At 32.9% G+C, this 26440-nt stretch overlaps 1 protein-coding gene across 4 annotated transcripts in view; it reads left to right on the top strand.

Moving 5' to 3' along the window:
• LOC134279499 (calcium-dependent protein kinase C-like) overlaps nt 1–26440 on the top strand; it is a 55794-nt gene that overhangs the window by 1237 nt on the left and 28117 nt on the right. For all 4 annotated transcript variants that reach the window (XM_062761910.1, XM_062761909.1, XM_062761907.1 and 1 more), the window contains exons 3-4: nt 5043–5125; nt 21272–21380. In XM_062761910.1, the coding sequence (XP_062617894.1) occupies nt 5043–5125; nt 21272–21380 (192 nt within the window). The remainder of the gene's footprint in view (nt 1–5042; nt 5126–21271; nt 21381–26440) is intronic.

The raw sequence follows: 26440 nt of genomic DNA, 5'->3' as shown, positions 1-26440 counted from the left end.
TGGCAGATGAAATTTATTGTGATGAATTATCATAAATGTGACCTAAAGTAGAAAAATAAATTAGAGACTATTTATAATGTAATTCATATTCATACTTTTTTGTGTCAAAGATGTAAACATTATGTACATATATTGATAAATGAGAACCAATTAAGAAACTTTTTTATTTAAAAACTCTCCTGGATGTCCTAAATTACCATATGAAAGTGTTTGGTTTTAAATTCTCCCAGTAGAATTAATTACCGAATAAAGGCAATTAAATCAAAATTTTATAGCTCTTACCAAAGTTTGAGACCAAGAATAAATAGATACACATTGTATTAAATTATTTTGAAATCTTTGGGTGTTGATTTAATTTGCTAATTATCTTGAAAGTTTCAACTAGGAAAAAATCTATATAATTTATATATAAACTATGTTTATGGTTATTCTGTAACAAGGTGTAACAAGCCATCTTGACTTAGGAAGAGAATGTATTAATACACTACACTTCTCATCAGCTTGAACATATGTATAAGGAGAGTCGATTTCCCATATTCGTAGTACTTTTATTTTTCTCACCTTACATTTCATTGTCTGGACGTGTTTGAGACAAGATAAAAAAACCAATTGTGGTAAATCCACTCTTTCTTTTTTTGTATCAGGTGCGTCATTCATTTCAGCTGTAAGGAAGACTTTCCTGTTTTTCTGTGTACAATAAGCAATAAAAAGCCGTTATTACTCGACTGCACAGGTGAAAAGAAACAATCATTAGTAAATACCATGGCATGCTAGTAATATAATACACATCTATATGTTAATTATTAATTAATAAACTGAGCAAGAGTGACAAAGCCTAGGTAGTTAGAAAGTAATAACATTTATGCTCGGGGACAAAAGAGGGATGTCATCGTGGAGTTGTAGTGTCCCATTATTGCCTTACGTCAGCCCTTAAGTATGTATTACTAGACTGGCATAAAAGAGTGACAGCATAATAATACCCCTATAGTCTAGATGTCTGGAATTTCTCACAAGAGTTCAGAGAGTTTACGAGGCACAATGTTGGTAAACAATGTTATATATACTTGCATTATCTACAACTTTACCGTGGTTCAAATAACAAGTAAATTTTAGGGTTCTAAGGGGGGCGTTTCTGTCTTATTTCGATGGGGGAACATATTTTCTTTGAAAAATTGAGAAATGATCGGGGAAAAAATATTACTGAATGTACAGGGTTTTTCATACAGACGAGTAATATGGACAAGTAATATAAACTGCTACTGATGTGATTTTATCCAGGAAGGAAGAAAAATAAAACCCTAGAACAAATCTCTCTCTATAGTTTTCAAGTGTCAACATCCCCATTTCTCTAAACCCAGTCAATCTTGATAACACTGTGATTTTCTCATGTGCAGGCTTGAAAAATCTGTGTTAACTATCTTGTCTCTCACTTTATCTGGGTTGTGTGTTTTTCAGAAAAAAAAAAATTAAGTTGTCTGTGCAGTTTCCTTTGATGTGGCTGTACCCATGACCAATGAGGGCGTGCTTGTAGATAACAACACATTTTGTGTGCATTTCCTCATTTTGATATTTAGTTCAGCTAAAGTCCTTGAATTTTGTCCCATTTTTATAAATTATTTTATTGAAATATGCAATTTTATTTTGCCTGAATCTAAAAACTGGGTGTGCCGTGTGCAATATAAATTTTCAGCTCTTAAAAAGAAACTATGTATTTTACGTAAGAATGTCAGTTTTTTTTTTTTAGGAGAAGTGTGATTTGTTTGAGCAATTTGCCATTAATACAGGCAAGTGAATTATCAATGTAAACACAAAGCTGGCATAAACCTTTCCCTTTTGGCTCTATCAGTAATTACTATAATGCTATTTGACCTTCCCACTTGGTACTTAGAAACTACCACACAAGAATCTAATAGAGAGAAAAAAAATCTGTACTTTGTTTGTGCTCTGTAGAATGAGAAAAGAGCCCTTATAATTTCATTTGCATATTGCATTTCATCTACTTAAAATAAGATGAATAATATATTATGACACCGAAAATGATATTTGTGAGATGTTGATAAAGATTGTTACATCATCAAGAACTTTATTCCCTAAAGATAATTTGTTACAGTATGATAATGAAACCAACAGAGAAGAGACATTTTTACGATATTAGATATTTTCAATATTTCCCTTAATTAACATTGATGTGTAGTGTGCAAGAATCACTGGCATATTTAGGGGGTGGGGCAGAGGGTCCACCCCCACCCCTTTTTGTAACCCAAAATTTAGTAAACAAATAAAAAAAATGAAGAAAGCTGCCAGACCCCTGTCCTGCTATGGCCTTTATTTTCAAGAATTGAAAATAGAGGGAAAAAAGAAGACAATGGTTATTGCATATGTGTTCAACTGATACAGTTCAACCTTTTCATGGGCTAAAACGATTTGTCCATGTCTATTACACACTATGAATGTTTCACCATGTACCAAGATCATCTGGGGATGGAGAAAGGAGACATTTGTCCAGATAATAACTTTGTAATGTACAGATTATTAGGATTTGACATTAACTTTTATGGGTAGGAGACCGGTCAGGCTACTTCCTATTATCTTTACTACTGACTGACAATGGATGAAGCCATTGTGACAGCTAGCTAGCACCTCTTTGCCTATTACAGTCATTGTACAGACTAAAAATAGCTGTTATTTCATGACAGAATTTTCCTTTACAAGATGATCCACAAATAAGAAAATTTTACTAAAATGTGCTTAATTATCCATTTTAACAGTTGGTCTAGTCATTACAAACCAGTTGAGCTATAGTGTCACCAGAGACTTATTAATTTGAAAAAAAAACCTTTAGATTTGACCAACTAATTTGGAAAGTAATGCCTCAGGGATGAAAGATTCATGAAGCTGACCATAATCTTTTAGAAAATGTTTCCATATTTGATGTGAATTCCAAATAAACTTAAACTACTGGTAGAGGTACTTTGAGCACTGAGCACACTAAATGATACCCCCCCCCCCCCCCCACACCTCCCATATGATTATAATGGCAAAGCTCATGTTTTGCCCTGAGAGACCCAAAATAAATGTCAGATCAAAAAGTAAAGTAGGAGGTCACAATTGCATTACGTTCTAAAGAATCTGTGAAAGTACCATAAAATCTTATTCAGTGGTAATAGGAGGAGTTGCGGATAAGAGATGGGTACCCTTCTATATAATAGAAAGAATAGCCATGTCCATGTTTTGCTATGGGAAACCCAAAATATGTGTCGAATCAAAAAGTAAAATAGGAGGTGAACAATGGCACTAGGTAACAAAGAATGTGTGAAAGTCTCATTAAAATTCATTGAGTAGTATAAGAGATGGGTACCCACCAAGTGTAACAGACGGATGTACAGACAGACGGATGGACATCAAGATCACTATATACCCTGCCATTTTTCAAGGGGGGGGGTATATAATAAATATTGTTGCATCAATTGTGAGCTGATTTGATTTGCTAGTATTGATTTCAAAGATCATTTTCTCTTCTTTGGATCTTTCGTCTGTGTCTGCAAAAAAAAAAGAAAAGTTCTTCCAATTTTGATAATACACCTAAATTTGTTTTTAATGGATGCCCTAGAGAATTTGGTTAAATAGGTTGCCTTTCTTAGCAGTTTGTGAGAAGACAAATTTTCTAGCACTAATTTTGTTTTTCATTGCATCTCCTAAAATTTCTTGTTTGGTGGAAATTGTTGATTTTGATAAGAATTCTTTGATCATGTTCTCTTAAGCATTTTATTGTTAAGTGAAAAATCTATTCATAAGATTTTTCTCCACAGAACTTGACTTGTTACTTAAAAAAACTGAAAGTTTATATACATGTATTTTACATGTTTACACTTGTCATCTTATAAGAATTTAAGAAGGATGATACAAGTATGTTCTATATATACTGGTACTTTTAAACATGTATATATTTGAAAATATTAATTTTATTTTCAGAAGAGCATATTCAAATTTCAACTTTACAAAGAATTTTTTTCTGCAGATGTTAATTTAATTTTCAACTCGTCAAGCTTTTTAGCCACTGGTATCAAATTCAGACTATTTTTGTAAACTGTTGCTATAAAGAATTAAAGATGGTCAAGTTTTTGTGCTTTCTGAGAAATTCATCATAGCGGATTACTCTTTCAGATTAATAAGTCTGGAGGTAAAATCTTTGACTTTTGATCCATATTTTCTGCATTAAAGCTTACTTTAGACAAAAAAGTCAGATAGTCTACAAAGGCTATACAAGAGAAATTCAAGAAGACAAATTATATTTTTCTAGAGACTGTCAATTGTTCCTCAAAACATGCCATTTTTTATGACATTGAGAAGAGCTCAAAAGTCATACTATGGAGTATCATATCTGAATTCTGCACCAAAATTACGTAACCAGAGGTGTCAGTCAATGCTTCTGTAAAAGAAAATAGCAATTCTTTAAAAATGATTGAACAAAAGCAAACTTGCAGTCTCCAAATCTCTTGCAAAACGGAGATAATTTATTTATTTTACACAAGAAAAATGTGATGTAGAAATTGTTTGCAGGTGAATTTCTAAAAGGTGCATCAAATATCATGAATATATTACCATAACTTTTTGGAAGGATACCTTTATGCAAAAGAAAATAACCCATCAGGATGAAATTCACAAAATTAAATTAATGCAGATGTTAGAAGTCTATATAAGCATTGAAATTTAAACTTCAATCGATATTTTTACAATAAAATAAAAATCAAGAAAAATGAGTTAATTATTCAGAACCTGTATGTCTGCTTCATTTTAACCTTGTTCTATTCAGACCATGGCATAAAGCCCTTAAACTATAAGACTGACATTTAGTTTTCAAACCCTAAAATTTTGCATTTATTTCAAAAGAACTTTTGGAAATTGTTTTACCATGTTCAATTCCATAGAAGCCTCTCAGGCATCTGATTTCCTTTCTGTTGTCAGCTATAGTTGGAATTTTTTTTTTCTATGCTCAAGAGCTGTTAGATTTGATCTGACATAACCTTTTGTTTTTTTTCCAGTTTGCAGTTTTGTGGTACACAAAAGGTGTCATGAATTTGTTTCCTTTTCCTGTCCTGGAGCAGATAAAGGACCTGATTCTGATGTAAGTATTTATTGCACTGCATTCACAAAAAGGAATTTTTTACATTCGACCTAAATACAGGCAAACCTTGTTGTCTTGAAGTCGATGGGACTGAGAAAAAACTTCAAGATATGCAAGTATTCGAGATATTGAGGGTAAAATACTTCTATCATAAGTGGTTGGGACTTCTTAGTTACATTGACATGTCCATGGTATTCGAAATACCAGTTTTCAAGATAATGAAGGTTGAACTTTATAAATTTTTTTTTTTGCACTTATGTCAGTTCATATCTGTTGAAGAGAAATTGGCTCTTGTTTTAGTGTTGGGCTGAAAATTTGTTTTTGATGAGATTTTCAGAAACTTGGTTGAAAAAATGTTAGAATTTTTTGTCTTTTCAGAATTTCGTTTAGTTGTATTCATTATAAATAGCTTTTGATCTTGCCAGTAGAAATAAACCATCATACCCATATTTGATCAAAGATAAAAATTCAGCTTTGAATAGATTAATAGTGCTTTGTCTGACTAAATTTATAGAAAAGAACTATCATATTTGCCCTGTTAAGTGCCTTTGCCCTCATAGATGCTTTCCTTAACTGTTTGAAGTTCCCCCATTGGGTAATTCACTTGATATGTTTACTGATACATTGCTTGATCAGCTAACAAACTTACTGTCAGAAATATAACTTCTCTTCTGTTTTATTGGGCAATTTTCAATGTAGACCTCTCTATATGCCTAAGATTTTGTAGGAAGAATATGGATTGTCGTTGTTTTTTTGGATGTATGGTTTTGTTTGATTAAACAGAAATCAATTTGGCTTTTGTTTCTCCATCTCTTGTCATGTGGATACATAACTGGGCTGTTGTACTTATAGCATGTTATCAAAATGTGCATCTTCAGTCAACGATGACAATACCCATCATTACCATCTTCTCTGCACAACAGATTTTTTTTTTGGTCCAGGGAACATTAAAACAGCATCTCTCTGAAAGAAATACACCAAGAAGTATGCAAGCCCCAGTAGGAATAAATTATTGACCATTTAACAAAAACATTTTTAAAGATTAAAAAAAGGATTGTGCAAAGAAAAATATCATTAACTTTATTTTGCAACTCCTTGAATGTTGACAGTGCGTACAATGTTTAAAAACATAACGCAATACTCCAGTACTTGTCCTCCCCTGAAGCAATCTCCTTTTCGTCACTCCATACTTGAATTTGTTCGACCCTTGGGTAATTGGTTAGATTCACTGTTGGTGATTTTGCTTCATTCTGGTAATGATGTTACTAGGAAAGCAATTCTTCTGGGTACTCAGAGTTGAAAATTTATGTGTATAATTATGATACAAAATTTACTAGTAATAGATATTTAACAAAAACGTGTTAATCAGTGGTAAAACAGCAAGCAAGGGAATAAATGATTGTTTAATTCTGCCTTATAAAAAATTTACTGATTAAATTTGAATGCTTCAATTGCACTGTATATATTAGACAGGGGGGAAAAATGAAATGGAAATTTACAGTTGTCATGATTATTGGAACAAAAAGTGTTATATAATGGTACCATTTCCTCCCTCTTTATGATTTAGGCCCTTAGCTTTTGGTTTCTTTTATGTTTTTTCTTTTATCATCGTTTTATGTCTAAAAGTTAGGGTACATGTTATACAATGCCTAGATTCCAATATTGTCAGTATGGTCTTGTACTCTGAAGTTTCAGTCCATCCAACCTTCCGTTAACATTTCTGCTAAAAGATCAAAAATGATCATTACTGGCAACAGAATCATTTATGTCTTGTATTGCAAGAAATTATAGGACTCTGGAAGGGTAAATTGACATATTTTCAAAGGAAAATTGAGTCTTTTTTTTCTATATTAAGAGTATTTATATTATTTTTCTCATTTATTGTAGACCTATGTGTCACTATTTCATTTCTACTCCTAAAGGATTGCTATTGGCTTAATTATCTAAGATGACCCAGAATTCAGGATCCGTACTTTGATTTTTTTCAATAGTACAGATAACTAAGATCATCTGCAATAGAGATAATTATAACAAATATTGGTGATTCTGGTTTTGTTGAGCAAAATTGTTTACATATTGATATGAAGATTTTTTATTGACCTCTAAGTGTATTGTGCAGTAGCATTATAATCATGCAGCAAGCAAATATAAACTACTACTAGATTGTTTAAAAATTTGCTCATCAGCAAAGTTTGTTATAATGTTCAGGAAGCAGGAAGTCTGTTGAGGTGATGAAAAAATCGGGGAAAAAAGAGATAGAAATCAAACATAGAGATAAATCTAGAGAAAGAGATAGAGATGAAATCAAACCTAAAAATCTCTATCTCTGTGCTGCAACTCTTGGCTGACTTGCTTTCTGAGTTATTCAACCCTTTTTACATGATGCTTCATGTGGAATCAAAAATCAAGCTATTTATTCATGCAATAATTATATGGATCACAATTTCAAGTCATACATCTTTGAGGATACCCCCCCGCCCCACACACACACACACACTTTAGAAGTAAATAAATAGTTTTTTAAAAAGGGAAGGAAGAAAAGATCATATTAAATATTCTGAATTTTGGCCCCATTTATTGTTATTTTTAGAAATTATTTATTTAAATTTTGGTTTTACCTTTACAATTGATGTTTAAAATGTCTGTATTGTACACGAAGTTCATTGTTTCAGAATTACTGCTTTGTCAACGTATTTAGGTTTTATTACTTTTAATAATCCATATATACAACCGTGAGGTAAAATTTTCTTCCTGTCAAATTAAAACAGCTCATTAACATAAAATCTGAATAAAGTGTCATTTCTTGGCATGAATGTGTAAATTGGGTCATATTTTGTACTGGTTTCAAGGTCACTTTGGCAGAATATTCGTTCCGGCATAGTTTTCATTTTGAGGAATAAAAACATTGATATGAAAATTGTTATGCTAGATCATTTTAATATCTATATACATGTATGTATCACATTGTTTTGTCACTTGAGGAAGTTTTTATGATGTACTTTACTTTGCTGACATAAATATAGGATGTTGTATCCACTAGGACTTAAAGTGCAGTTTTACTAACATTACCATAGAATATGACTGAATCTACACAATACTGAAATCTAATTGTGAGGGAAAAACTACTCAGAAACTCATAGAAGCAGCAGCCAAAGTACACATTAGCTTTCCTCATTTCAAGAACAAATAATGATCAAACAGTAGTACAGAAAGACCATTTGTGAAGATTACATACTTGGTGGCACAGTAATTTATTGTAGTCACCACAAATTCTGGAGTTGGTGACAATTCAATTGTTAGCTATCACCCATTTTCTATGTATATATATGGTCAGAAGTTTGAGACTAGGCATTCTGACATTGATTCCCAAAGGAACGTGATGTATTTTCAAGTAATTAAGCACATCCCTTAAAGGACAAGAGAGGGGATCCAGTTAAGAAACAATGAACTTCATTATCATGGAAATGATATTTGATATTTAATATTGATTGTCAAAGCAATTTTCAGTAGTTTTGATTGATAAAGGAAAAGCAATCAGATTTGGGGGCTATTATGGAAGATATTTATGGTATATGCTGTTGAGCATAGAACATTGTATTGGAAGAATCTATACACCCTGCGAACAATATGCTGATGGTCGGATTAAAAAAAGAATATCTGCGTAGAGTCAACTGTAAAGAACCCCGAGTTGAATAGATTAGTGAATCAAGCTATTGTCTCAGCCGCCGGAATCAATAGCAAAAATTATTATCCAGGGAAATTTACGTTTTCCTGCCTGTGTATCAGAAAACGGTGTTCCGCTATCTGAGCATGCTCGTGATGGAGCAACGCTTTCCTTGGGGAGATTTTTTTCCTCGTTTTAAGATTTAATTCTAATGTAAAACGTGGGCTTGGCACCTGCGCAGTGAATGCAATAGGACTCTCGGGTTGACAAATTTCGTTTCTTACAGTGTCAAAGCAATGTGCAAATGATTTTTATGGCTCCTTATTTCTTTGAATCGTGATCAAGAATCATGCAGAAGTACTGGTGCAGTTTCTGTTACTGAATAAAATTATCCTCCCTAATGATCTAATGTATTTTTTTAAAAGCTTATAAAGGTTAATATCCAATTCTCACTCATAAGGTCAAAGATCAATGTTTTTCAAATGACATTGGAATGTTGTACACAAAATAGATAGCCTTATTTAAAATGGTATAAATATAGTGTACCCCCCATCAAATCAGTTCAATCTGTTTAATGGAAATGAAGGGGTGCCATGGCTGAACATTAAAGGATAAGGCTCGTACCATAAAGGACTGTTATCGACAGGGCCAATCATGTAATTGTTCTGATCAGAGGCACATGTATTTGAGATTTCTGCTGATACCACATCAATCTGATTCAGTTAACAGAATAAATCAATAGAAATTTTATTCCAAAGCCTCAGCAGCTAAACATGTTTGTTGAAACATCAAAGACCATCTGAGTACAGGTCTACCATATACCATGGTACATAAGAGAAAAAGCAAGTGCTCGTTTACCATAATTGTCATCAGAAATGTTTACAAATCACAGAAGGGATTACCGTCTGAACAATGTATGCAAATGCATCTGAAATCGATGATCCCAGATTTTTTTTATTGCTGGTATTTTTTGTCTCCATCATATTCCGATAGGTTATACTAATGTGCGAGTGTCAGGAGTAAAAATTTGGTATTTGGCACTCGTGACAATGATGTTTCTCTGTGGGGGTTTGATAAATATCATGCTTTTATGTGCCAGGATGAAAAGAGACAAGATACATTTTTTTTCCGCCACGGAGTTATTGATTCCTCATTTGACAATTGGAAACTGGAGACAAGTCATCAAATTCCATAACATATTGGTTGTAAATGAACAAAAATCGGTGTTAAATTGCCTCCTGGTACCAAGCCTGAGTTGGAGTATGCATGGCTTAATTGATCATGCAAAGAAAGCCCCCCTAATGCTCCATATCAATCCATAATCACCAGATAGCATTTATATACAATAAAACTTTGCTTTTGTTTTGATTGATAATTAAGGTGTTCCTGCCCTAACTGCCTGCTTATTTGGCCAAAAGTAAATCTTTTAGGAGCTCCTGGGGTGTGTTTACTATTGGATGAATGGATGTGGCATGTCTTCTTTTTCTATTAAAGCAGCTCTGATGTCGCTTTTCTTGTCAAGTACACTTGAAAGCCATTTCTCATCCACAAGGAATTGTTAATTGCCTTCTCTGCAATAGAAGACAGACCTTTTACAACCTGTTTTACGATAGGCACAGAAATAGTCAGGTAATTTGCAAACTGCTGGTTTGCATTTGTTCTATCATTTAACGTGGTTGCTGTACTTACAGGAAAATTCTATTGCGTTTCCAAAGACGAGAATTTGTGGATACTATGATATGTATACCTGGCCTACACAATCATGTTTTATGTAAAATTCTGTGCAACTTTTTGCAATTTCTGACTACAGTGCAAAAAACAATACAGTAAAAACACAGTTACAGTAAACATTATGTAAGTTATAATAAACTTGCATGTAGTGAAGTGATTTTCATTCTTAGTAGAGTTAAAATGGAACTTAAGGATAAAACAAATAACAAATTTAGAACATCAGAATTGTCTCAAAATTGTAGGCAATTTGCTTTAAACATGGTTTTCTGCATAATGATATGCAGATTTACAAAAAAAAAATATGTTTTGTGAATTCTGTTTATGGTACCTTATGCATTTTGATGATGTCTGGAAAATATGCGCCAGATTTGACAACTTTTATGTTTTAAGGTTCATTAACAGGGCATTTCTGTACAATTTTTGACACCATAAGGTACCAGTACTGTAGATCACAAAATTTTCATGACACCTTATTTATGCGAGATAGTCATTGACTCTTTATAAGCGAAACATTTTCACGAATTCTTGTTTTTCCTCATTTAATAATACGTGTGAATGAAATTTTCGAATTCATTTTCTCGTAATTACGAAAACCAATAAAAAGTGATTTACAGTGTTTTGAAATTTTGTGCATTTGTATTATTATTTAATAAATTTAATTGAATTCTGTAAGAAAACCAGTGGCATGAAAGCAAAAATTTTAGAATTGAACATGCATAGGAATAGAAAATGCTTTTACACTTGGCTCAAGTGTATATGGATGCAAATATTTTGCATTTAAGAGAAGATTGATAATATTTTCCAAATTTTAGAAAAGAGAAAATTAGAAAAAAATGTATATAATGAATAGCTAAGTAGTTTGTATATACTGGGTCCATATATTATTGGTAATTCATGCCAGGGAATTTTTCAAGACAACATCAGATGCCTTTAAATCGAAGTCTAGAGAAATTTGAGAAACCAATATAACCTAAAAATAGATATACTTATAAATATCATATTGTCATAGATATATTAATTTCACGGTGAGAAAATAGCAACTGGAAGACTAATACCTATTAGGGCCGAAAGGATTTCATGTACTTCTTGAAATTGTTGACAGTTGGTACCAGCCTTTGTTTACTATTACCACTGGCTTATTGAATAGCATAAAGTCACATTAGAAATTACATAGGAAGTCTATAGTGGCCATATGATAGGCATGCACATTATAGATATATGACAAGAGGCTGGAAATTCTAAGAAATGGACAGACTGACAGGCCAGAATCAAAGTCGTAACTCAGGAACGGCATAAGAGGTCTGAAGAGACAGTGGAATATGGCTAATCACTGATGCCAGTCACAGTTCATAATGCTCTAGCTTATGATTGATGGGGTATTATCACCAGTTTACAGAAGCTTAGTCCTTCCAGCATTTGCATGTTAAGTGTCGTCTGCTCATCAGCCTCATCTTCAGCTTGCCTGACTGTTAAACATTCATTTGGCTGGAGGAATATTATCTCTCTGACGTTTATAATACTTCATGGCTTCACTTTTACCTCAGAGTTTGGATAAAACAATATATGAATATATTTATGAAGCTTGAAAGCAGATATGAAACGGATAATGCAATTTTGTTTATGGCTGTATTTTGCCATGATCTGACAAACATACAAAAATGTCTTAACTTTGGGTAAATCTTATTGAAATGATATAGCAGTAATAATTAGTCATGGTGGAATATGTATCAGAGAAATTGTAGAACCATGCATTCAGTAAAGGGTGGGGTTGTGACTGCCGTGTTATTCTGCATGCTAGTGAGACAGATGCAGGCTTCATAAATGTCATCATCAGATAAAAGTGGAGTAAATGGGAGGTTTTGATGGTTCATGTGTCAGTCTGATTTTTATTTGTTTAGGAAACATCCACTCAAATGTTTTATATATTGGGAAAGACAGCTGCATCATATGCATGTATATTTAAAAAAAATCAGTTGAAAAAAATAAAGATTGAATTTTTTTAGCAAACTCCTACCAGTAATGTATAATTTATGTACCTGAAAGTATGATCAGAAATTGTGTCGTCCTTAAAGGTTAATATAGACACAAACTACCTTGATTCAGACTAATACCCCTTTGTTGATCACAGAGTGAAGCCTAATTATATGGTTGGAGCTCGACTGGTATTATATTAGATGTATAGTTTTGATCTATTTCATCAAACCCATTGGTTTTGATATTGATATTGATGTTTATGAGAAGGCACTTAGGTCTGTAAATGAGGGCAATATATCAAGATATTGTCAGTATAATATGCATTACTTTTGTAATGCGATATTTGCCTTTCTTATCAAATAAATATTTAAATTCTTATTATTCCAAAGGAGAGGGAGTTCATTTTGAAGTCTTGGATGATATTTTACTCTGTCAGATTTGTTTGAATAAACAAAACTGAAAAGGAATGTAAGCAATCAATGAAAATTTCATTATGTTACATAACTAAACTGTACAATTACTAGTGCTGTGCGATATTACCGGTTAACCGGTGTATCCCGATTTCGTTCTTCACAATACGTATCGCGGTATTATTTTGTGAATACCGGTTCGGGTTCGATATCCTATAAATTGTTACAAAAAGAGTTATTTGCCCCTTTCAAGGTAAAATATGGCGGCAAGCAACGTGAAGTTTGATCGGAAACCAGAGACATGTCTATCAGAAACGAAAAGACGACAACTGTTACATGAAAGCCCTTCATGTTAAAGCAGAATCTGAATATTACATTTTGATTCTTAAAGTTGTGCCACAAAAAAACTTGCCACTTGCGTACACACAACGCGATCAGGCAGTTGTAATATCAAAGAATACATGGAATTTGAGTTTTTGTTTTCTTTTAACATTGATGGAAAGCAAAATTTATTAAAAATTTTATATTGTGATATATTGCAATACAAAATATAATATTGCAATATATCGCGATACGATTTCTCAGCCGCGATACCCAGCTCTAACAATTACTTTGAATTTGTGCAATTAAATAACTATAGGGCAGGCTGTATAAGTATAAATTTTAAATTATCAAGTTATAGATTCAGTAACAAAGATTTAGGTTTGAATCAATCCAAGGAAAATGGGAAGATTGGGAGGGGGGATCTATTTTAACTCAGTTTGACTGTAATAGCTTCTAATATAGTAATACGTTTGTGTGCTGGCATCTCGATCTCCTTTTTTTATTTCTTCTAAATCATTGCTGTCCTTAAGACTTTTGACGATTTGTGAAAATTTGATAACGATGTTTCATGTTTCTCATTGCCATAAGAAAAGACAAAGTTTGGCGACAGCTAGAAATTTAATTTCATAGTTCGAGGTCTTAATTAAGTTTCATTAATCTGCTACATTAGTGAATGAGGAGAGATATGATTCTTTGTGATAACCCTGAATTGTAAATGACTTTTATCACTGTCGTTACAGAATGACTAATTCCAGCATCTAGGTTGATGAAAGGGTTGTATATTTTGAGGCTTTGATTGATTTTTGTGTCTCTCTATACATAGAGAGATGCATTATTGGATTAAAAGTTTCTTGTCATTTTGCAAAGTGCTTGATGGTATCTATTTTTCATGTTTTTCTTTGAAATAAGGCCTGAAAAATTCTGAGATATGCATAGGGTAGGGTAAAATTTGTACAGTTGGTAGAAAATCTGCTTCAGCTAAATTGTCCTCTGAATGGTTCTGTCTTCAAAAATTACCAAGAATGGTTTGGTGAAATACTAGAAATAAATTTGATATCAGAATGTGATACATTTTATTGTTAGGTAAAATATAAATTTTCAGTTTACATTTTGTTCAAGGTACAAAGATCCCCATTCCTAAGTGGCATTTTTTCATTTGTAAAATGCACTTATCAGAAAACGAATTTTGCATACTAAAAATATAATAGTACTTTATAAATTGATATAAATGATAACTTTAAAAAATAACATCTCAGGGAATGCAAAATGGGTTATTTACATCTAGACTGGAAATAATAGTGTATCATAAGGTGATCATCATAATATGGTACAATATTATTAAGTGGTTTCAATTATCTTACCTAGAATGATGTGTTTGACCTTCTTTGCTATATAGGATATCTGTACACAGCTGAGACATTGTTATTTTTTCTGTACAATGCATGGCATTCCTAGGGGAGCACTGTCAGACCCATATAATTGATACCAACTGGAACCCAGTTACTAGAGCAGCTCTAAGCAATGCTAAGATTGTGACTGTAAGAAGATGTAATCTGGAGCAATGTATGAGTGTTGAATTAAGTAGGAGATTATAATTTTAGAGTTGAATGAGTTCTATAATTTTAGAGTTGAATGAGTTCATGTGTAGTTATAGGTTGTGGATTAGAAACTTATTTTACATATGCCTATTTACAGGTGTAAAGTTTATTGTACAATACTACATCATCAAGAAATCCCCATGTTCTCTGTGAGCAGGGGCTTTGATGTGCTTCAAAACACAGTATGCAGTAATTAACGTATCGCCAGCTGTCAATCATAACAAATTTTCAACCAATGAAATAATTTCGTTTATTCTGCGCGTTCAGTAAAAACTTGCCCCGCCATATGCTCCGACAAACACTCTCAGTGGGTTGAATGGTAGACAATAAACAAATTGAGCAAATAAGTCTGTGATGGTTAAAAATATGCAGTTGGGGAACGTGTAGTACCGATGAAAGGTATCCCGCAAGGGAATAATGGATATTTCGGGACCGCCATGCTTTGGGACGCCGACGTTTCGAGACTTGACAACACATTTCGGGACTTGGGTTTACAGTGCACGTTTTGGGACTTCTAAATATTTTGGTCAGAAAATGAAATAAAACTCATTTACTTGTTTGTTATGTTTATACATGTATACTTTCTTAGTTTGATACGCAAAAAAAAAAAACCGGTATAAATCCATGCACAGTACACATGGTATACACGGTATAGAGATTCATTTGACAGACTGTCTTCGAGTTAAAAATATAAAAATAACTTGTGAATAATAGAATACCTGTAAATATCTATATATATGATAGATAATTATGCTTAATCAGCTCATAACACTTCTACGATGTGTATTCAAAATAATTGTCAAAATATATTTTTTTGAAAACAAATATTTTTCTCGTTACCAGTTTTTATTACCAGTTATTATTGCATATGCAAGATTAAGTTTATTAACTTTTATTTTTCAATTTAAAAAAAAAATCGATTTTATCTACCCATTAAAAATTATTCTATTTTATCGCTAAAAATTAACTTTAAATTACCCCCCCCCCCCCCTTTAATACTAGAATTATTTAATTTATTAAGAACACCATCATGTGATGGCAAAATATTGAAATTATTTAATAACTCCATTTTTTAAATATAAAGACATACATTGTCATTACCGGTATTATAATCAATATCTTTAACGAATTAGTCCGACTTTATTATTTGAGGGTTGTCCCAGAAAAAACTTAAACTTTGTATATTAGATTTGTATAATAAATATCTGACCAAAATTATTCAAAATCTTCATGCACTTTACTATCTATTATTGCTAAAAAGTGTGTATATTTTCCACCAGAACTTAAAAGTAAAGAAGAAAGAATTTTCCAGAGTCGATATTATCGGAATCAACGACCATTTGATTCTTGCAATTTTTTTTTTCCGAGTCAGAGTCAGATTATTTATTGTCATATCGGTGAATGACGGATTATCTATTTCCAATTGCAGACTATTTATTCTCCGCTTCACTGAAAAAGTCTAACAAACAAAAAAAAAAAAAGGAAACACCGTCGACAACCCAAGATTATTGTGGGGGTGGGGTGGGGGGCATATTATTTATTTTGTTCCAGTTGAGGAAAGATCATTTATTTTCAAACTGACTCAACTCCTTTATCAGCCAGACATCACATTCAGAATCAAATGATCCCCCCCCTTATAGATAGGAACTAAAAGCATGTCTTGACAATGTCGGATGGGTTTTGTATATTATTGCTGATTTAATAAAATTATAACATTACAAATTGAATTAAAAGTCGTTGTTGTAATTTATCATTTACCCAGATTTGCAGTCGCAATGTGCTTCTGTCTTCGTCGACATAGATGATTACAGTATGAGGGAACTCGAACTTTATCATGCTTCGATAAACTTTCCGAGAAAGGGATAACACGAAATCATTTTTGAATATTTCAAGTGAATGAAATATAGGAAAGCTTTTGTAAAAGAATATGCCCTTTGTTTTGTCTCAATGTGGGTTCGTATGGCAAATATTTTGCAGCAAAATCATCAGGAACTTCGGACAAATCAACCGGCGTCGACTTATACTGAGTTACTACCTATGTTGATGATGTCGGAGCATCGTAGGAGTTATCTCCCATAGCGCGATGGGCGGAGTTTGGCGATACGTTAATTGAGCAGCAGATCCATTTACTAACACATTTATTTCGACATTCATTCATAATAAAAATCTTTGCTTATTTACATGGATTTAAGTGAATACCATTACAATGTATGATTCAATATCTCACAGCTTTCTGGCTAGCTAGGTGCTGTTTTCAGTGAATTGAACAGTACGACTGCACTGATGATGGTATTCATAAGCTATATTAGAAAAAAAGTTTTTCTCGTATTTCTATTTAATGCCAAATACGTTGGAAATCCAATTCCCCCGTGTTACCTGCCAACTCTCTACAGTCTATTCCTGTATCAACACATTACTCTCGATTGTTAAATATTAATACCCTGGTGGTAAAACTCGATGAAATCAGGGAAATAAAATGCTGTTTTCTTCATTTAGCACAAAATGATGCTATTTTATGTTTTTTCCCCTAATTGAAAAATGACTCTTAGTAATCAATGAGATTGAATGAAATAGAAAATTGAATGATGTTTGAAATAAAAGTTCTAGAAGTGTGTCTCTGATATTTGCAAGCTGTGTTGGTTTAAATAATTTCTCAATATGTCTCAGATTTTCCTTGCTCTTCTGTCATTTTGCCATTTCCTTCCTTCTTTCATAAGACAATGAAGTGAAAGGTTGAATGTTTGGCTGGGGGTGTTTTAAGAGTTATCTGTGTTTTTGCAAAGCTGAAGAGAAAGATGGCGAAGTCTGATCGGGCAGGATTCGCAGGGTTATCTCTCTGGTTGTTTGTTTGGGTTTTGTATTATGTTCAACCGATTAGCAGTACAGGAGTCTCCAGTTGACTTTGTAATCAGCGTTAATCAGTTTCTCATTGTTTTCGCTAAATGATATGAGCGTGAACCAAGGAATTTGGAAGGGTACAAGAATGGATGCATCTTTTGGGTTTGGTTTTGAGGAATTCGGAAACTTTTAAGATGCTAGAAAGTAATCATTTCTGGAATAAGGATTAGTGGAGTCTTTAAAAAAATGGAGGAAATGTTTAAAAGCAGATACAGTCAAATCTTGTTGAATTCAATGGGACATAGAATAAACTTCTGAGATATCCAAGGATTTGAGGTATCCAGAGTTAACTTTTTCAATGCAGTAGTGAGCATTGCAGCCTATGGGCCTCTTTTCACACCTCCAGTATGCCTGATGTATGAAAATAGGATGACTTATCTTAGATACTTGCAATAACTAAGCAATGGAAAGAGCAGATATGGAAAATTCATAGGAACATGAAGGAATTGACACCTTTCTTACACTGAGATTTATATAGATATAACTGCAAGTTCATTAAATACCTTGAGAGGATGAAGATTTGATCCATAATAATGATGACAACAATATTGATTGTACACTAGTCTGTTTGTTTAGTTTCCTAGTTTTGCATTCAGGTGAAAATCAAACAATATCTGACATCAATCATTGATTGCTGTAGGCATTTTTCAATATTTGTGGACATTAAAATAACTCTCAAACATATTTTAAACAATAAAATGTTGAAAATTAGGCTATTAGCTGTTTACAGAACGTTGACATTATGTACATTTTCACATCTAATAAAAGAGAGAATATTTGGAAGAAAAGCACAATTTTTTTTAAACCTAGTGCAGAAAGTTCCAAGAGTCTTGGGAAATAAATTTCTAGACACTTAGGATTTTCTGTCATTGACTGACACTGTCATCACGTCATGGAATGTGTCCTGGATATAAAAAAATGAAAGAAAAGTGTCAAGAAAAAAAATTTATTCTCATAGGCTTCTATGACGTCATTGGTCATAAATTCTACAAGGAAGAGACATGCTAATCTCATCTCATCATTCAAGTCAATGTCTAATGAGACTTTGGCAGGTAGAATGTGGAAAATTGCACATTTTCTTTGTGTCTCATTTTGAAACATCAAAGTTGCTAAAAGAGCAGTATCTCTATGGCCAGTAGTTAGGATTAGCAGATTTACATAGAAAGAAGAAGATGATAGAGTAAATTTACAGCATGTGGTGTCTGCTACTGTAATTAGCTCCTCCCTCATGAAAGGTAGAACAATATTACTGCAGAATGCTTATCTTGTGGGAAATTCTGGGTGAAAAAAAGAATCCATCAGAAGTTAGACTGAAGATAAAGGAAAAAAAAACCTTGTTCTAAAATAGTGATGGTTGTCAAAAATATCTGCACATGAATATTATTTGCAGAACAATTCAGTAGGAGTTGTAGGTGATTTTGTTGTTGTTCTAATTATGGATGACATGGACTAGGAAGCTTTGGTTAAAGATAAAGGGTGAATTTATGATGAAGTGCTTCATAAATATTTAACAATCCATGAAACAGATTGTTTTGTGAGGTTGTTTGCTTGTAATGTTAAAAAAGAAGTCTGAAAAAGATAATTCTGGTTATGTCATTTATAACTCATTGCCATATCTTGTAATCTTCATGAAAAAAGGATGCAAGCAATTTGTATCAAATACCCATTGTAAAAGGGTATAATTCTGGTGATTGTTCGCCCATTTGATTTGCTTTGCTTCTGCTTGGTTTTGGTAAATGTCTAGAATGCTTTTCCAGAATTCATTGCATAGAACAGTCTGGTATTGTTGCATTTTCATCATTTATCAAAATAACACATTGTTTGTAGATCCTGATTCTGGTGATCTCTCTGTAAAGAAACAGAAGAATAACCTATTTAATACCCAGAGCAGTCCCATTGCCTGATAAAGATCCATTGCAGGCAATTATTGACTATCATTTTATCATTAACCATTCATAATGCATAAATCATCCGTTAAAGTATACAGGACTCAAGTAATTAAGCCTGTTATTTTCTCCCAGTTTCGGTTAGAGTTGCAACCTTGGCATAGACTTATTTCCCAAGACAGATATTTTAGGGTAGTCAAGGAAGAAATTCTTGAAACTATACACATGAAAAATGCAAATGTACTTTATAGGTCTCTTTAAATCTAAATCATAACACTCACTCCACCAAGGAGAGGACGTTCTAAGTTTTAAGAACTTGTGTCTAATCCTTTTGTTGTAACATCTGTTCAAACCAACACCCAACCCCACCCCCCAAATGAATAGAGTTGGACACCATCGTAAGCCAGTATTGTAATGTACCTAGCTGTGACTCTTTGATTCTTCTTTGTAGAATTACTTGCTACTTTGTTGTTTATAATACTCAGTGCCTCTTGGATTGCAGCAGAGCTTTGGTCCAGCCTGATTGATAACCTTGATTGATTACAGTACTGGAGGAGAAGAAGTCATTTCCCTCCCATCACAATTTATCATGTGATTAGAGCTGTAATTGAGTGAATTATGCCCCTGTCTCAAAAAAACTATAATATAGAACAGACATTCTCTGACTCAGTTCAGGGCATTTTCTTGCTGAATATATTGATAGATATTCCTTGGCAAATTTAACTTTGAAAAAAGCAATGTTCCTGATGGCTGAATCCATTGACTTTTGTCCCAGTTGTTGGACATTTTGTATGATGGAAGCTTTCCTTGTGGAGTGATGATACAATTATCTGCAAAGCATTGTTGACATCAGAAAATATCAGAAATCACCTGGGGGATTTGAGTTAGAGAGTATGGTGTTTCAATAGGTCTGAAATATAATGCATGCATTATGATTGCATAATTTTCTTTTCATGTTCAGACTGCATAGATTTTAAAGATACATTTTAAGTTTAAAACTTCCCTTTTTTGATGTGATAAGCTCATTGGTAGTTGTTTGATTAGGAAAGGAAATTTAACATACCAAAGTCACTGAAGCTCTTGCACTTAAAAGACCAGCTTCTCTCATATCATAATTAAATTATCTTCAGTTGAGCCAATTTCTCTTGGAGTAAAGAGTGGTCTTAGTTTGCTTAATAATAAAGGAATGTGTTTGAAATCTTGGTTTGATTTGCATTAAAGGTTCAACATTTTAAGCATATTTGCCAATACTGATTTCAATGAATTTATAGTTTTATTTGGTTTTTATCCCCCCCCCCCAACAAAGATTTTGGGGGGTATGTAGGATTTGAATCACCTTACCTGTATGTCTATCTCATTCAGGCTATAACTTGGCTATGGAGAAACACTGGAAGCTTCTACTTGGTTCAGGTTTTGCTTAGGACCAAAGGTGTGTCATGACCTTGAGCGAACATCAAGGTCAATGACAGAATGTATAAAATTTTTGCCCAGGCCATAACTGACCATGTCATTGGTTTGTCATAAATTTAACACAAGGTCATTCTGGCAAGTTCAAGGTCACTGACAAAATAGTATGAAATTCTTGTTCCTCTGGTCAATTTTGATTTTTGAATGTTTTGAAAATATTATGAAATGTAATTTGACCTCATTTTATCTTGCAGGCCACAAACTTGCATAAATTCAAAACACACACATATGGAAGCCCTACATTCTGTGACCATTGTGGGTCACTTCTCTATGGACTTATACACCAAGGACTCAAGTGTGATGGTAAGTCATTAAAATACACGTCATATCTTATTGTATGGATCTTCATATTTATTATACTTTGTTTTAGCAACTAGAACATATTATAAATGTGGAAATGTATACCCTTTTTGTAAAATTTTTATTCAGTGATAAATTTGAATAATGCAAAAGTTATGAATTATGGAATGATATTTTAACATGTTAATTTGAAATAGAAATTATGAAAATTATTCTGCATGAGCATTATTTCATATGTTCATTTGTGTTGTTAGTGACAAATTATTAGTATGGTCATACAACCTCAAATACTTCCGTGTGGGAAAATGTTTGAAGAGTACTTCATTTTTGAACTGTCCTCTGAATATGGAATTTTCACCCATCTACTTGTACTTAAGTTTCCATCCTTGTCTTCAGCTCTTGTTTAATGTACATGTATACTTTGGTGTCATTGTGTCTGTATAGTCTAAAATTTGTCAGCATATATTACAAATACATTTGTCTAGTTTTGGAATTAAGAAAAAGAAAGTTAAACATCTAATTGTTCATTTCGAAGATGTGCAAGATTGTGAAAATATAGTTTACATTTGATGGAATTGTTGAGAATTGTTAGTGTTTTGATTATAAAAACTAAAATGACGGATCAAAAATTTTGTGGTCAAAATTCAATTAAAATTTCTGTGGTATGGAAAGAGTCATTGAGGAAATATGCATTTACCAAACATGCGTATAGGAATTAATGTAAAGAAACCCCCACCCCTGATAGCTTTTAATAACATTTTAATCAATGTCAGATAGTTTAATTTATGTTGCAGCTGCAGTAGATCTGCTGAGTGAAAGATATGGAGCATAAGGCCCTTGTTAATCTCTCTGATGATTTAGATGTTAGGTGTAAAGATAGAGGTTCTAAAAAGCTTTCTGTAGGGTCCTTCCTTTGGGATCTCTTTGCAGTATAACATACTTTGTGTCATTTTGGTTGCTACAACTGTATGAAATTTCAGTGTCTAAATTAGCAAGATCTGTAAAAACAGTCAAACCCTGTTATCTCAAACTCAAAGGAACCAGGAAATGCTTTGAGATATTTTGTCATGATTTCAATATAACTTGGCACACAAGTAAAACACTAAAGAACATAGAATAGTGCATCGGTTTTTGATTTTGATGAATCACTTTGACCATGGTTACTAAAAATAGAGTTTTCTGAAATAGCAAAGATCAACTGTACTTCAGTTTATCAAGTTTATTTCAATATAATTTTCACACATAATATTTTGTTTACACTAAGATGTCATCTTTAGAAGAAAAAGCATCAAATTTTTAGCATTTGGATTTTGTGATCCATGGTTTTAAAAATTCCATGATTTTATGTGAAATTCCTTTAAAACACTTGAAGAATAGGGGGTTGGGACTTCCAAATCACTTTGACATACCATGATATTCGAGATATCAGAGTTTGAGATAGCAAAGTTCAACTGTAATTCAGTTTATCAAGTTTATTTCATTCATTTCCAACCATAATGTTTCATCTATTCTGAGATGTCATCTTTTATGGGCGAAAAAGATCAAATTCAAATTGCAGCATTTGAATTTTGTGAAATTCCTTTAAAATGCTCCTCCTTCTACAGTTTTGGTCTGATTTCAAAATAAGTTGGCACACAAGTGTTTACACAAAGAACATAAAATAAAGGGCAATGGTTTTTGCCAGAGATTTAAGCAATGAAAGAAGTTCATCAAAAGATCCAGAGTATAAATAATTTGCACAAATGATAAATTTCTTGTGTTTCCTTTGAATATGTTATTATACTTTGGTGTCATTGTGTCTGTATAGTGTAAAATTTGTCAGCATATACTACAAATACATTTGGCTAGTTTTGGAATTAAGAAAAAGAAAGTTAAACATCTAATTGTTCATTTCGAAGATGTGCAAGATTGTGAAAATATAGTTTTTACATTTGATGGAATTGTTGAGAATTAGTGTTTTGATTATAAAAACTAAAATGACGGATCAAAAATTTTGTGGTCAAAATTCAATTAAAATTTCTGTGGTATGGAAAGAGTCATTGAGGAAATATGCATTTACCAAACATGCGTACAGGAATTAATGGACATTAGCTTTTAATAACATTTTAATCAATGTCAACACAAAGATTGCAGCTGCATGACCTAAGGGTGTGTCATGACCTGACCCAAGGTCATCTCTCTAATGATTTAGATGTCACTGGAAGAAAAATTTAATAAGCTTTCTGTGTCCAGTCCATATCTTTTGCAGTATGAATAAACTTTGTGTCATTTTCATTTCACACAAAGATTGCCCATGACTGAAGGGTGTGTCATGACCTTGACTCAAGGTCATTTGGGGAAGTTCAAGGTCACTGGAAGAAAAATTTTATAATTCGTGTCTGGTCCATATCTTTCTTATGGATAAACTTGGTAGGTTCTCATTTCACACAAAGATAGCCCATGATCAAGGGTGTGTCATGACCTTCAACCATAATATTTTGTTTACTTTAAGATGTCATCTTTAGGGAGAAAAAGAATCAAATTCAATCTTAGCATTTGGATTTTGTGATCAATAAACTTGGTAGGTTCTCATTTCACACTCAAGATTGCCCATGAAGAATGGGTGTGTCATCACTTTGACATACCAAGGTCATTTTGGGAAGTTCAAGGTCATTGGATAACAAAGTTCATAATTTGTGTCTGTTTAATTTCTTTCTTATGGATAAATCTATGGTAGGTTCTCATTTCACACAAAGATTGCAAATTGAGCATTTGAATTTTGTGTCATGACCTTGACCCAATGGTCATTTGGGTTTGAACATAAAATAAAGGTCACTGGAAGAAAAAATTCATAAAGAAGTTCATCAAAAGATCCAGAGTATATCTTTGCACAAATGGATAAATTTCTGGTGTTGTCATTTCACACAAAGATTATACATGACACCAAGGGTGTAATGGTAAAATCTTGACCCAAGGTCATTTGGGGAAGTTCAATGTCACTGGAAGAAAAATTTCATAATCCGTGTCCTGTTCAAATCTTTCTTATGAAAAAACTTACTTCTGAAAAACCCAGCGGGGGGTATTTTGTCCCGTTTGGACAGTTCTAGTTTAATTTTGGGGGAAGGGGATTCATTTGATAAATTGAAGGGCTATTTATGAAGGGGAAAAGTCTTTTAAAGTCTTCTTCTCAAAAACCAAAGAACAAATAAAGTTGAAACTTATTTGAAAGTTTCATCACATATTGAAGATTCCAAATCTTATCATGGGGTGAAAGAGGATTTCATTTGGTGAACTTTTACATAAAAATATATTTTCAAAAAATCTATTTACTGCTAAATCATGATTTGTCATAGAGATATGGAAGCAATTCTTCAGGTAGTGTATAATAGAGTTTGTTCAAATCATCAACCTTGATGTAGGTCAGGTGCTTCAATAGGTGATCGAAGTTTTACATAGGAATATATAGGGGGAAAATTTTGGCCTATGGGCCTGTTATGCAATCTTGAATGAATCTTTGCACAACTGAAGCTAGTGTAAAATCAGAAAAAAGGGGAGGGGGGGTTAACCCTTCAGATCACTGATTGCAGAAATCCAAATAAACTAATGAAATTCCATTCACACACAAAAAAAATGCTTTTTGATATCTGACATCCAGATATCTGAGGGTCCACTTTAACATTAAATCTTGATGATTTTGAGGTTTAATTTATAGTACCCAATTTTACAGCTTTACCTTTTACCTGGAATCAAGGTCATGGTTATAAAATAAAAATTTGACTTGAAGGGCTTTTGTCAGATATTATGGTAACTCTTTTTGAACTCTTCTGCACTGTAAGTGTTAAAGAGTCCAAAAAATGAAGTTTTGATGAAATCTCATGATCGCATTGCATGACCATCCATATGCAACTTTATACATACAAAAGGAGATAAGCATCAGTAATATCACATTGCAATACCCTGACACAGTTTGATGGCAATTAGGATTTTAGACATACTATTTTTTTAATTTTTAAAAATTATGGTCTTTCATAACAATCCCATGAAAATTAAATTGAGTAGACAATATTATCAGTTGAATCTTTCATCAATCAATGAAAGCAAATGTTTTCTAGTTTCCATTGTTTGGGAATCCCCAGTTCGACTATTGATACATTAAAATCTTTTATTGGGGTGTGATATCAAGAGGACTTGGTATTTATTGACAAAAATTTCAAGGATCTCTGGTTGGTTAATTGATATTGGAAATAAAACACCAAGTTCTGTTGTAGAAGACTCATTATCCACACTGCCTCCTGATGAATAATTGACAAGTAATTAAAGATATTTGTGTTAAAACAGGAAATGCTGGAGTTGATGACAAATCAATTACATTAATTTTGCAATAGGTATTCTGCATTCAGCATCATTATCTGCCTGGATGCTTCATTAATCATTTTACTCTTATCAAAGTCTCTCGGTGCTTTTTAAAAAAAAGTGTTTCCAAAGCTGTTAAATCAATGTCATATTGTCATCATTAGTGTCAATGGGTTCCAAAAGGATGCCCCTTCATCCCTGTAGATGTTTCAGTGGTTATCATCTTTTGATGGGAATTAGAATTAATGTTGTCTGTTTGGTATGTTTAAGTAAGTCCCCCCCCCCACACTTGAAAATAAATTTGCCAACTTTTAAATTTCCCAAGGTACAATTAAATAATGAAGTCCTCTATGAATCTGCCTTGTCTTAAATTATTCCACTCATTTGAAGGCAAATAGGGCAAAAATAAAAAGGAGGTTGAAAAATTCCATGAATACAACATAGGGATTGGAGACCAGGAGAGTTGGGGAGCTTTAGCCCCTCTCCCCCTTCCACACACACACACACACACACTTTTTAGCAAAGATAGACATAATACAGGCATTGAAAATATTGGAGCTTAAACCCTGAATTGTTTGTTTGTGCAGCCTTCCCCCTACTTTCAATTTTCCACCAAACTTTCAGTTTGTTTCTAACGCCTTTGTACATTACTGTATTCTTTGAAGATCAGTTTGTTCACTGGGAGAAGATTTTAAGTGAAAGCTTTTAATTAGATATGAGAAATTGCAACA

This window comes from Saccostrea cucullata, unplaced genomic scaffold, assembly GCF_032062105.1.
Source record: "Saccostrea cucullata isolate Sc308-1 unplaced genomic scaffold, CSIRO_AGI_Scuc_v1 ctg97, whole genome shotgun sequence".
In the NCBI taxonomy this organism is placed as follows: domain Eukaryota; kingdom Metazoa; phylum Mollusca; class Bivalvia; order Ostreida; family Ostreidae; genus Saccostrea; species Saccostrea cuccullata.
The sequence above is the reverse complement of the archived record's forward strand: the minus strand, read 5'-3'. Positions and strand labels throughout refer to the sequence as shown.